The sequence below is a fragment of the Wolffia australiana genome, chromosome 5, assembly GCF_029677425.1.
Source record: "Wolffia australiana isolate 7733 chromosome 5, ASM2967742v1".
Classification (NCBI taxonomy): Eukaryota; Viridiplantae; Streptophyta; class Magnoliopsida; order Alismatales; family Araceae; genus Wolffia; species Wolffia australiana.
Window position 1 is genome coordinate 13,382,930 of NC_135839.1, and position 12,830 is coordinate 13,395,759.

Here is a 12,830-nt window from a genome sequence, read left to right on the forward strand (position 1 = left end):
AACCTAATTATTTAACATATTATAGTTATTAATAAAATCATGCATGGATAGTCATCAAATCAATGCATAATGAACATTTGGCATAGAATAAGACCCAGAACATGAGTCAGAATAAGATCAGTGGCACAAACATTTCTGATTAGTGAATCACATTAAAATTTGAATTATTCAGTTTATAAAATGACACGAAATAGATCATCGATATTTGTTGGCTAATGGGCGACGCAAAAAACTACATCTTACTCTGATAGTTTTAGGCGAGTTGTGCCATCAGATCATTGTTCCTTGAAATATGACAAACCCTTTTTCCACTAGGTTCCTATATTAATTGTTCGATAACATGATGCAAATTTGGAGAAATTAAATCACTTTTGTTAGGCAATTATAGCACTTCCTACAAAGACTGGACAGATCATTATTTGTTCTCAAGAAACTAATTATAGGTTTTTCTGATATTGATCAATATGTAGTATATTTCACATCTCTAGTTTCCATTCAAGTCTTCCTCGTAAAGATTTACTTTATTTGGTCAAATTATTTTGTATTCCCCTTGTATTTATTTCATGAATCTTATATATCTTGCCGATTCATCAAAACCAAACCGCGTACCACAATTCTTATCATAATCCTTTATTCATGTGGAATCAACCTTTTCGCACCCCATCGAGCAAATTATGCAGACTTTCAATTGAACTAAGCTATAATTTTGCCAATTTCTGGGTTATGTGCTTTGATTGAAGGCTAGAAAAAAAAATCCTATGCATTGGAAGCTATGCTTGATTCCAAATTGATCTATAAAACACGACACATGAAGTGTACCTTGTGGGGATTTTTTCCTACCCTTGACTTCCTCTCTTGGAGATTGTTCTGAAGGGTTAATCGTTAAAACTTAATCAATCATTATGTTAGTATAGATGTGTAACGTGTCCGCCTTTAGAAGTATCCATGTGACTAGTGTGCTCTTCAATCTCCACTTCTTCCCCCATTCTTCTTCAAGCCCTGGTAGATCTCACCATGAAGACACTCTTCCTAAATGAATGGTAAAAATAATAAAGAAGAAAAGGGGGGAGCTCTGGCCAGTATGGGTCTCTAAAATGGGTTGCCCTCCCCTATTTATACTTAAACATTTTCACAAATATCTCTGAAGTAAAAAAGTATTCACCAATACCCCTACAATCTTATGTGTGTCACCCTTAAGGCCCATGAATCAGTCTAGTTAATAAATTTAATGTTCCAATAAAAATTATCAACCAACCTTTTAAATTTATTACTTTACAATCAATTTAACCCAATTCATGAGTTAACTTTCCAACTTTTAGAGTTCCAAACTATACCTCATACTCTAGGAGATAGATAATGTTTAAACTATCTCAAGGAACCTTTAGCATCATCAATTATTGTATATGTATAATCCTTCATTCGCGTAAGACTCCTAATTGACTCAAGATATTGTCGATATTCTCACTATAATCGACCATTCAATTAGTACAGATGCATAACAGAATCATTAGAGAATGCCCTCTCGAATATACTCACTACCCATTGTTGAAGACTTGTTGAATCTCATGGTAAGATACTTCTAGTAAAAATATTGTCATCCATCCATGAGATGTCCTTTGTATTTTTAGTCATTATATCAGTTATACGAATGTGGCTTAAATCAACCTGATCTGGATTTAGGTATAATACCATCAAAGGTTCGTATAGGTCAATTCAGTTCACCCTTTCTCTAAAGAGCATCCACCATTTGTCCTCAGTGTCTCCCCAATAACAACAACAATATCTGCCAGATTTATCAAATAAGTAGGATCAGATGATGTTATTATGTCTAGATAAATTAATGTCTATCTACATTATTCATTGAATATGACTAATGATCATTTTATTATGATCTTAATTCAGCTCACTAGGTCATTTTCAAGTATTCATGGACTTCATTATAAACATCACATGAAAATAATAATGAATCAATATTTATTTCAATGAACTTAAAATAAAAAATGGTGGTGTGATTGGATTAATAGCCACAAAATATACATCATCAATGAGCCTTCAACTTATTGGTACCTATTCAACACATAGTTTGGAAGGAAAACATAGACAAAAATGGAGAAGACTGATATAATAACATTTACATGGTCAAAAATATCTGCCCCCCAAAATGGACAGGTTAAATGTAGAGTAATGGCTATCATGAAGAATAGTTTCACAAATTACACTGAGTGAGAGCTTGGGCAGAATAATATAAATAAGTGTTAATAATACATAAAATATAAACTATCCAAGATACCATAGTGATCTACCTGTGGAGAAAAAAGCTAAAGAGATTGTTTATTAGAATTTGAGTTGGTATAGTACTATGGGATGTAGAAATACATTGAATGGATAGCTCACTATTTGATGATTTTGTGAATGTACAACATATGTCAATGAACACATTTAGATGCTCTTTCTTTTGGCAGAAAATATATCTCAAGCTTCATCCTATACCCAAATAAAAGTAAAAAAAATATATCCTTGGATTTAGTTATCATGCCAATGGACATAGTAGGGATAGAACAATATAAAATAATCACCATCTAGCGGTCTCGTCGTTAGATGAATTAGGATATAACATGGAAAATGTCATGATAAAAAGGCCACTCAACATTACATAAATTATTTCAAAAGTCACTCACTGAATGGGGGAAGACTGATCCGATGACATCTGAACAACAAAAATAGGAATGCACACCATTCCGTCCACCTATTGAGCCCGATGCCACACATAACCTAATGGATGCATAGCAAACTTTGTATAAGTTGTGCAACAAAAGTATTGGCAACTGTTTGGAAATTGAGCAGCACTTAAGTTTGATCACTATCAAATGGTATCCAGAGAAGCAATCAGTCAGCACTGATCAATTTATAGAATTTTGGTCTTTGGACCAAAGAAGAACACGTTTACCTGTGAGTACAACTCTCATCACAAATCTAATTTTAATTTTGAGGATCTGTAAAAAAATTGGACCGTGAGGTTTGTTGCTTGTTGATCTAAACAGGCCAGCTTCAGCAAAGCTGTGAGATGAGAAGTCCTATATAATATTCGAATATTATTCCTCCAAGAATTCAAACGTAAATCATTCAGGCTACGAGTTCAAAAGGAGTTCTACTACTACTACTTGGACTTCCATCACATCAATTCACAACCTATCATCCACATCCATCATTTCATGTCCAGTAAGTATGAAGAAATGTTATGCAACGCTTGAACTTATAATATGCAAAACTCAGCTTCAAATATAGAAGAAAATTAAACGCACCTGATTGGCTAAACCGGGAGAAGAGGAAGCCTGAGCACACCATTCTGAAGACCCCCCTCATCATCGCCAGTGTCGTTACTGACTGGATCGACAATATCGGCATGAAATGGAAGTATCCGCAAATGAACATTGGGCTCATCCCCAACCTTCTCATACGACAGCTGGTACTCCCGGACAAACACCATCTGGGATAGAATGATATGGACCGGCCTTGGGAGAAGATCCACAGGTCGGCCTTCCGGAATCACCTCTTGTTCTATCGCCAGCCTCGCCTCCTGTGATAATTTCGTTCAAACATAAAAAACGCAGGAAATATGTTTTTTGAATTATATCGGGTCCATAAGGCTCACCTCAAGAGCGTCGAGCTCTTCAAGTGACTTGCTCTTATTTTCCTGGGATTGAAGATTTTCAGCAGCACCATCATGTTCTGCCAATATGACCCGGAGAAGCTTAGCAATCTGCGTCAAGGAGCTAGTCTATGCTCCAAAAAAAAGATCATTAAGAGATTGAATTAGTGGTAAGAAAGGAAAGTGATATTAACCTTGAGTACATGGATGGGTTTTCCTTGGGACTTTGCAGCGGCTTGAATCCGTGGGTTTTTCTTCAGCTTTGAGTGGAGCGCTAGAAATGCGTAAGCCTCGCTGATGTTGTCAGTAAGCCGGAAGGCGTGATCCAGCCTGAGCTTCTTCATTGCTTGCACAACGCTTATCTCTAGAATCTACAAATCCTGAAAATTCGAGGTTATATTGTGCAACTTGTCATGAAATGTCTGCTAACTTTCAGCATATTAGACAAGAGCCAAGAATTTTCCCAAATTGGCAATGAGGCTGACTTAGCAGGAAACGCACAATAGAGAATAACATAATGTGCCCCTTTGTTTGATTGGTAATGAGAAGTGTTCGAATGGAGGTAATCCAGTAAAAATAATGCGGTAGTGGCATAAAATCAAATTCATACCCCATATGCGAAGAGGCAAATGGGAACCCTTGGTACTATGGATTCCTCATCCAGCACATCAAATGAATAGTCATCGGTTTCTTTCTCTGTCTCCATCAAACTTTCAATAATATCTTCGGCATTTTTCTGAATATTGGCATAGTCCGAGAATTTGCCAAGAGGCATTGGTGTTTCTTCCACTGAAGATGCTGAATTCAGGCTACGAGTTTCAAATGAAGCCGGCTTGCCTGCAATCACCGAAATAAAATAATTTTTTTTTGAAGTATAAACGGAAATCAAATAGTAGGTTTCACACCGATGGCAACTAATAAATGCAACAATAACAAGTTCTGAATTCAAAAACCTGAGAGCAGAGCGTCAACTGTTGCTTCCAAGCTGTGATGAATTCTCATTTCACTTTTGGATACAATTTCTACCCCACAAGTGAATGTCGCAGGCCCTTTTCTTTCCAGGACAGTCTTCTGGCCACCTCTTCGGCTAGCTTCCTCATCACCAAGAGTTACACTCTGGACAACACACAGTAGAGAGCATTAATCAGATTCGGCTCCATTTTAATTTGATAAAGGACAAGTTCAGTCGATTGTACGTTAGCATAATATACAAAAATCTGAATTTGAAGTTATTTTTCCTACCTGTATTCCTCCAACTAGCATTTCCAAAGAAGGATTCATCATTAGATTCTCGATAGTCACACCATGCGCAGTTGCAACGAGCTGTATACCACGTTGAGCAATTGTACTTGCGGCAGCAGCTTCAAGTTGAGTTCCGATCTCATCAATCACAATGATTTGTGGCATGTGATTCTCTACCGCCTCGATCAATACCTAAGTTCAAATACAAATCAGCCTGTTAGACGAAGACGAAATAAAGAGATTTGCTAAAAGTATCAAACTTTTTTTTTTGAATAATAATAAATAAACAGGCTTAGTACTAGACGTCTTTTTAAAAAGTATTATTTATGCTGACTTATTATTTTTCTTATACAGACGAAACATTTTTTTTAAAATATAAAAAATAAGAAATATGCGGATGGTGATTAAACTTAACACTACGTCTTCAGACATACACATATATTGAAAAATGAATTTTGCTGTTATAAAATTTAAGGATGAACAAGGTTGAATGACAAAGACCGTTTATTGATGTCATGTACTAGTCATACAGTCAGCAGATATCTGAAGGTAAAGATACCTTATGTTGCATATCTGGGTTTGGTACTTGCATTCTTCGGGCAGTCCCTATTCCAGAGTGGGGAACATCGCCATCACCTCCAATCTCGTTAGACGTGTCAACAATCATGACCCGCTTTTTCAAATCATCAGCAAGAATCCTAGCCACCTCTCTGGCCAACGTGGAAAAGAAATGAGAATTCTGCATTGATGATTCATAAGAATCACCAAAATAATAAACCTTCACCAGAGCCAAAGTTAGAATCACACACTTAAATATCAACTTACATACCTGATGATGGTTGTTTTGCCCACGCCAGGGGGCCCAATGAGCAGCAAGGAAGCACCAGCCTCTACCAAATCTCGTAGGAGATTGGCGCTTCCAGATATTGCCCGTCCGACCCGACAAGTAAGACCAACGATCATACCTTTTCTGTTTCTAATGGCACTGATCCGGTGCAACGTCCGGCTGATACCAGCTCTGTTATCATCTGTGAATTCCCCCACCTGCAAGAAAATATTTATAATTTCATCCTTCCTAGCTTTCGGCTTCATAAACCATCTTAAACGTACCAGGGAAGTGGCATGATTGATGTCTTTCAGAGTGATGGGGTTATCAGAGAGGACGAAGTCGCCTGAAGGAAACCGAGCGAGGGGTCTCCGGCCAAGGTCCATGACTATCTCGACGAGCTGGTTGAGCTCCAGATGAACATCCAATCTTTCGCGCATCCCGTCCGGGAGCAGTACCAACAGCTTTTGCAGCTCATCGTTGAACTCCCCTTCTTCGACCTCGTTGACATGGGTTGAGACAGAGTCCTGGCTCGCCTTAACAAAGGCGCACCGGTATAATTGGAGAGGGCAATGCGGAGGAGCGGAAATAGTACACTGTGGGAGAAGAGAACTGCGACGTAACTTCAAAAAACTATGAGGTACGATGAGATTAAGAGGTAGGCACTGTTGCGAGGTGGCTGCACATGGTGTAGGAGGGAGGGAGAAGCGGAGCATGAGGAAAATTTTCTGGGTTCTGCTGCTCCTCTCCCCTCGTGTTTTTCTTCCACCATATAGAAGATTGAGGGGTAGGAGATTATCGTATTCTAATTAGCTATGAGCCGTCGGATCAAGATCGAACGGTTGATAAGATTTTGGAATGCCGGCGAATGAAACAGATATGATGCTGTCACAACTCGCAAGAGAAGAAAAATGTAAGATTTCATTTACGTTTCAATCTTCGCCAGTTTGGGCGATTCCTCGGTACAAATTTCTCGATGATTCGATCGTTTACCACGACAAACACCGTCGAAAAGGAATTGCGTGGGGAAGAACAGAATCTTCAAGAAAGATGGGGCCGCTATCTGAATCCCTTCCTGAGAGACGCCGCGCTTCTAAGCGTGGGATCGGAAGTAGGGGGGAATCTCCCGATCCTCTTTTGGCGACAGCCGAGATGCAAGATGGGTCCGCCAAGCCATTCGCCGAAAATGAATAGCTGGTCATCGAGGCTGATGAGGGAATCAAGGATGAAGAGGTGTGTAATGTCTTCCAACGGGACTCTTAATCTATCCCTCTTGTTCTTCATCTTCGTCGGACAAGGAGCTAGAAGGGAACAAGGAGATTGCTTTGGAGGGAGCAGATTCTCCTTGCCAAGGAAAACGGGACTGGAGAGGAGTTCCATGGCGGGGTTGGATAGGTTCTGAGAGCTGGTATTGGGAAAAGGTGAGCGAGTGGCCTTGATATTTGTAGTGCTCGGCCATGGAGGGAAGGAATTTGGAGGGGGGAAGGACTTCTTCGAAAGCGAAAAACTTGAGAGGCAACTACGAAATTAATAACGAAAAGAGGAAGGGCGGGGAACACGACTGGCGCGAGTCGGACAAAACGAAAACCCGGCCGGTGTCGGCATTTTATTTCCTCAAAACCAAAGAGCCCACGAAACACGGACCAGGCCCAGCGGGCCCGACCATTGGTTCGGAACAGAAAAGGAAAACCTCAAGCGACGGTTCACGAAAGCCCATCATGACAAAAGGAAAGAGATATCTCACAGCGACGTGATCAGTCCCCGCCGTCTCTTGCTTGGGCGGCTGCTGCCAGTCTCTGCAGCGAGTTGATGTTGCTACCCGTCAAAGGAAAACCTTTACAATGAGATATTGATTAAAGGATATGCAATGAAATAAGAAAATGCGAGTCGAAGGATATCTTCTCATGGTAGAGTGGATGATCAAGCATCAAGAGGGAGTTGTTGGTGACAATGGCACGGACGAGAAGATCCTTCGCTTCCTCGTGTTTCTTCCTCAGCATGCTGCAAATCTGTATCCCCCCGTAGCCGAAGTTTTTCAGGATTCAATTCGATGGGAATGATAGAAGTCGGGGCTTACGTTTTCAAGCTCTTTGGCGCATGCTTCGGCTTTCTCGATGATCCCATCGTTCTCTTCTAGAGTTGAGATTTCGATGTCATTAGCGCTGCTCTTGTCGAGCAAATTATTCAGATCCAGATAGTCTGTGGAAGTTTCGGGCTTCTCGTCCTTCAAGAACTCCTGAAAAATTAGAATTTTAGATGGAAGTGGGTTTTATTTTCCATTAAATTTTATTGCATGAAAGACGGAAGAAGTTAATGTCTCAGGGCGTACCGACAGACCGAGATCGTTTGTTGGGGAGACCGCTGCAAACTTCCTGTAAATCATTTGAGCATGAGAATTGAGAAAAATGAGAGACGTGGTTCACCAATTTTGGTGAGGAAATATAAATGGAGAAAACCTTGATTCGCTTGGGGACGGCAGACTTCGCTTGGGGGCCATTGAACTTGCAGGATCTACCTGTGAGACCCAAAATTGGCCAAGTCAAAACCCCCAAATGTGTTTTTAATAAGTAAATTAAAACATGCACGCAGAAAATATTCACGACGCGATTTCAAATAAATCTGACTGAAGTGAGATTGGCCTGACCTCGATCGATTTCCGCTTCAGGTATGGGAGGGGTGACTGAAGCCCCACACGTCTCTCAAAGTTGTGGGAGAGAGACAGGAGAGGGGGCGCTTTCAACGCCGCCGCCACATCTCCTTTCGAATTGGATTCTGGCCTTGTCTCAATCGCCACAGCACTCGATTGAGCCAGCACTGATTTTGTCACTCTGCGATTGCTAAACGTCAGGCGTCTAGTATTATCAAACTTTTTATAAACAGATCTACATTTTATTAAAATTTCATTTTTTCTCCAATTTATGCTGATTAATTGAGGTATTCTGGCTCCCGGGCTGACAGAGATTTCAAGGCTGAGGTCCTGACAATCAATTGTGGAGCTAGTTTATATAATACGTCCGCACAATGGTGAGAACTACTCTGACGCTGTCTAATTGATCCAGGATAAAGAACTTCTTCACTATGACTGGTCTTATATCTATTTATCCAGCGCGGCTCCGTTCAATGTTTCCCGCACATGTTTCTAGTTTAATCCGTTACTTCATTGATTTTTGAGAATAATGTTGATATTCCTTTTATACGCTTCATTTTTTAACCCTCCTAATAAAATATGAATATTCCTGTGATTAAAAACTATTAATTCAAATAAATAAATGATAGAGATTGAGAGTTAGTACCTAGAGGCACAGTCATCGTCATTTCTGTGGCTTACTGCAGAGAGCGACTCCTTTTTTAGAGACCGGTCAAAGAATCTGTTGCGACCGGGGGTTGGACTTCCACCTTGGGTGACATCCACGGTGCGATCACTGAGAAACGCGCCACGGTCCGAAAATCATAATCGATAGTAGGCAAGATTATGAAAAACCAAGAAAAATCATGATACCCATTTCAGAAATTTACCCTTTGAAGCTATTATAACGCGGACTTGAAGCTTCCCTTTTCACGTTACTGATACAATGGAGATGTTTTGGAGTTGTCAATGTATTTAAGCTTGATCCTGAGACTTCACTATTTCTGGACAAAAGCATATGCCCATTGGTTCCCTTGTCTTCCATTTCTTTGGGACTATCCCTGAAAGAGTTCGAAAAAAAAACAAATGGGTACCAGAATGTAGAAATTCCTTACTATACAGTACAAATATTACGCCAAATCAAGGAATCGTCAACCAATTTCAATAACGGAAAACTTGATTTCACGTACCTATTAACAGATAAGTGGAGTTTCAGACCGGAGCGCAGTTGATCTTGGTTAATAGGTCCTGATCTTTTTTCAACGGTTTTATGCATTTTCGACGCTTCGTTCGGAATAAAATTCAGAATTTTTCTTCTTGGCCCAATTGCGTCCCCTGGAAGATTCTCTGTGGACAAGGCAGTAGAGCGCTCTCGCTCATTCGCCATAGTCGGGTTTATGTCCTTTGACCCGGTGTTCTCTTCTACTGGAATCAATTTATCGGTTTGTTCTACACCAGACATAGAACTGAAGGATGCAGACTCGGCGCTAGCTTTCTTATTTATTAGCTCGTCAGCTATGGCGATGGATTGGCTCATCGTTTCTGTTCTTGTTTTTGTACTTTCTGGAAGCTGTAAAAGATTTCGGGATGCCCACCGGGTCTCCTTGACTGGATTCCCATCATTTAACATATGCGAGCCAAGCTTCAGCGTCCTTTCCGGCGGATTTCTTCCATTAGCTTTTGGTTTCGACAGACCAGTAGGAAACTCTTTAACCCTTCCACTCTGCTCTAGTTCTGAAGCAGATGAGTTGTCTCTGTCAACTCTTTTGTGGGCTTCAACCTTGATCCTCACAAGATCCTCTGAATTCCCTTTATCGGTAATTTTCATCTTCGAAATGTCACTGAGTCCACTCCGAGAAAGATCAAAGCCTTTGTTGTCGTGTTTTTTCTTGCGCTTGTCCTCTTCTTCCGTCATATTTGTGTCGATATCAAACGAATTCAATCTGAGATGCATCAAAATTGTGTTAGCAAAGAGTATGCAAGACAATTTTTGACACAAAAATATAATAAATAATGAGAGTGACAGGGCTTTAAGTCAACTTTTTACGTACTCGTTAAAATCAAATGAGAATGAAAAACCACTTCCGTTCTCCGGCTTTCCCAAAAGAGCTTCCCCTGCAGCTTGTTCTCTAGAGTTTGTCGATCTTCTCTTTGGGCTTGAGAAATCTATATCAGGCATATCTAACTTGAACGAAGGTACTTTCCCAAATTCAGCATCAAACTCAAAGTCATCACTAACAAGGATGATAAAACCACAATTTCAGTTCTTCAGAGGCTGGCAAGTTGATCAATAAAAATAAGAAATGCGTATCTATTGATCCATGGGGCAAAAACTGTACAAATCTTACATCTTTCCGAAGTCAAAAAATTTCATCTTTTCACTAGGATCTGCTCTTGTTCGGAAAGGCATCTTGTCTGTGTGATCAGACACAGTTTCCCCCAATTCAAGAATATCCTTCATTTCATCATCCTCTGTTGCACTAATGAGTTAAGGAAATTGTCATATTCATCAGAAATTATGACACTGTTCACCTATATACTGAAAAATCGAAGAATTGTTATTGGGTTCAACTTGATCTTTTGCGCTACACTTCCGAATAAATTTCAACGTTTAACCAACTTAAACGCTAACAAATGACATTTTCATCATGCGGTACACGATTGCGTTCAGATAATGGGTGGCATGTAGGATACTTTTCTTCTGAGTATCAGGTGCGGCCGCGTCTTTTTGTATTTTCTCCATTTCTGTGCAGCGATCTTAACTCGTGCTTTACAGGACCCTGAAGAGAAATATTAAGGTTTCAAATTCATTTACGACCAAGGCTCGCAAGAAGCTCGTCATAGTTAAAAAAAAGAACTCGATACAGATTAATGTAAATCCTAATTATAGAGCTCGTCTCTACAATGCGAATCATTGCATCCACCATAACTTCATGATAAATAATTGTCCGCTAACTCAAATATCACTGCATACCGTTTCAAGCACTAAACCTCGCCCAGTCAACGGTCAATGTTATCCGCGGACCGAAGCTAGAACATCAATCACATCGAAAATCCTGAGTAAGAAATTCTGTGGTATATAAGTATTGCGATAGATGCACATTAAACCCTGCCTGCAGAACTGATAGTTTGCATCGCATGAATATCAGCTCGTTCTAACCAAAACCTCAATCAAACGATGAAAAAGCGTCACTCAACCGAACGCTCTGGATTCGCAATCCTCGTCAATTTCCTCATGACTTGAACGATTGAATTGGAAAAATCGCAAGAAATTAACGAATAAAGTACTCTGGAAATGCAATTGACATAGCTTTTACACAAGGAAGAGACAATAACTCGCGTGCAGTGCGTGCGCGGATTGCTGAGCTCCTTCAACGGCGGCGTCTGTCCCCCGTTCTGGTTTTGAATTTGTCGAGAAGCTCAGGTTGGGCCCCGAAGTTTAAACTGAATAAGGCGGGAAAATATCTGAATTTGTGGCCCATCTCAGTGCCAACTCGGAAACGTTTTTATATATTTTTTAAGATTTTAAGAAAATTTTTAATTGTTTAGGAAACATATATTATTTCTCAGAATTTATAGGAGGCAATCAATGACCGATTTGGTTCACTAATACCTATAATTTCAGTCCTATAAATTTGTCAAATACAAAGTTGAAAACTGAAATTTATAATTAGATATAAAAAGTCGATGGAAAGAGTTACAGGTCAATGTTACTAAATCAAGCTACCATTTTGGTCATGGGCTCCTTACTAAATCAAGATTTTGGTTTGCTTTCTTTTATTTGAATTTAGTGAGAAAAATAAACAATTTTAAAATAGGCTCTAAGCTCTTCTTAAGTACATAATGCTCACATTCCTAGGGGCCCCACTACAGCTGGCCCCTTATGTTCTAATAAATCATACCTGGGTTTATCAAGCATTTCCGGCGTACGCAGAAGTATTCTTCATGAGTACATGCATGCGAATAAAAAAATTTAGAAAGAAATAAATACTATCTGAAACAAACACAAATATGTCATCATTGCTAGGATATTTTGTACTTCAATTGTGCTTGTTTGCCTAGACTCCCTCAATGCAAGCAATATTCTTGGGTGTTCAGTCCTTTTACAAGACCAATCTTCTTCAACACATTGACTATTTTCTGGTCAAAATGTAATATATTGTGAAGTAATTGAAGTAATTAATTGCTGCTGATCAATTCAAATTAAAAATTTTGGTCCGTAATTATAGAAATATAGAACGTAGGTTTTGTCCTCACAAGAGACAGTTACTCTAACATCAGCTTCATCACAATATATTCGCTTCTAAAAAACTTTGGTTGTCCAATCCTCACCGATAATTTTATTTTTGTTTGGGATGTAGTATCTTAAGCATCAGTCACTTCATGCAATCATTCCTATATAATTTACATGAGATATGATCATTTAAATTATTTTGATAACATTTCTGCAAGATAAAATCAAGCATTAATCATTCATAAAATCATAA

At 39.4% G+C, this 12,830-nt stretch overlaps 2 protein-coding genes across 5 annotated transcripts; both read right to left on the reverse strand.

Annotated features, from left to right (window-relative positions):
- Window positions 1-1,607: 1,607 nt before the first annotated feature.
- On the reverse strand, window positions 1,608-7,518 carry LOC144703280 (protein SEEDLING PLASTID DEVELOPMENT 1-like). Of its 4 annotated transcripts, XR_013581514.1 has the most exons (11): window positions 6,002-7,515; window positions 5,721-5,935; window positions 5,451-5,601; window positions 4,892-5,083; window positions 4,603-4,765; window positions 4,260-4,486; window positions 3,844-4,020; window positions 3,653-3,778; window positions 3,303-3,577; window positions 2,679-2,772; window positions 1,609-1,783 (listed from the first exon to the last, which is right to left on the reverse strand). XR_013581514.1 is itself a non-coding variant. In XM_078575419.1 (10 exons), the coding sequence occupies exons 1-9, from the start codon at window positions 6,431-6,433 to the stop codon at window positions 3,311-3,313; spliced, it is 1,950 nt and encodes a 649-aa protein (XP_078431545.1). In that variant the 5' UTR covers window positions 6,434-7,516; the 3' UTR covers window positions 1,608-1,783; window positions 3,303-3,310. The 4 variants fall into 4 exon arrangements, 3 of the variants coding, with proteins under 3 accessions (XP_078431545.1, XP_078431544.1, XP_078431546.1); XM_078575419.1 differs by lacking the exon at window positions 2,679-2,772 and having other exon boundaries at window positions 1,608-1,783; window positions 6,002-7,516; XM_078575418.1 differs by lacking the exon at window positions 1,609-1,783 and having other exon boundaries at window positions 2,565-2,772.
- A 52-nt stretch (window positions 7,519-7,570) lies between these two features.
- LOC144703401 (uncharacterized) lies at window positions 7,571-11,303 on the reverse strand. Its single transcript, XM_078575584.1, has 11 exons — window positions 11,038-11,303; window positions 10,692-10,815; window positions 10,395-10,577; window positions 9,534-10,286; window positions 9,234-9,404; window positions 9,011-9,139; window positions 8,362-8,545; window positions 8,174-8,232; window positions 8,047-8,089; window positions 7,795-7,953; window positions 7,571-7,726 (listed from the first exon to the last, which is right to left on the reverse strand). Exons 1-11 carry the CDS (start codon window positions 11,084-11,086, stop codon window positions 7,571-7,573), a joined length of 2,010 nt encoding a protein of 669 aa, XP_078431710.1. The 5' UTR covers window positions 11,087-11,303.
- Window positions 11,304-12,830: the final 1,527 nt, after the last annotated feature.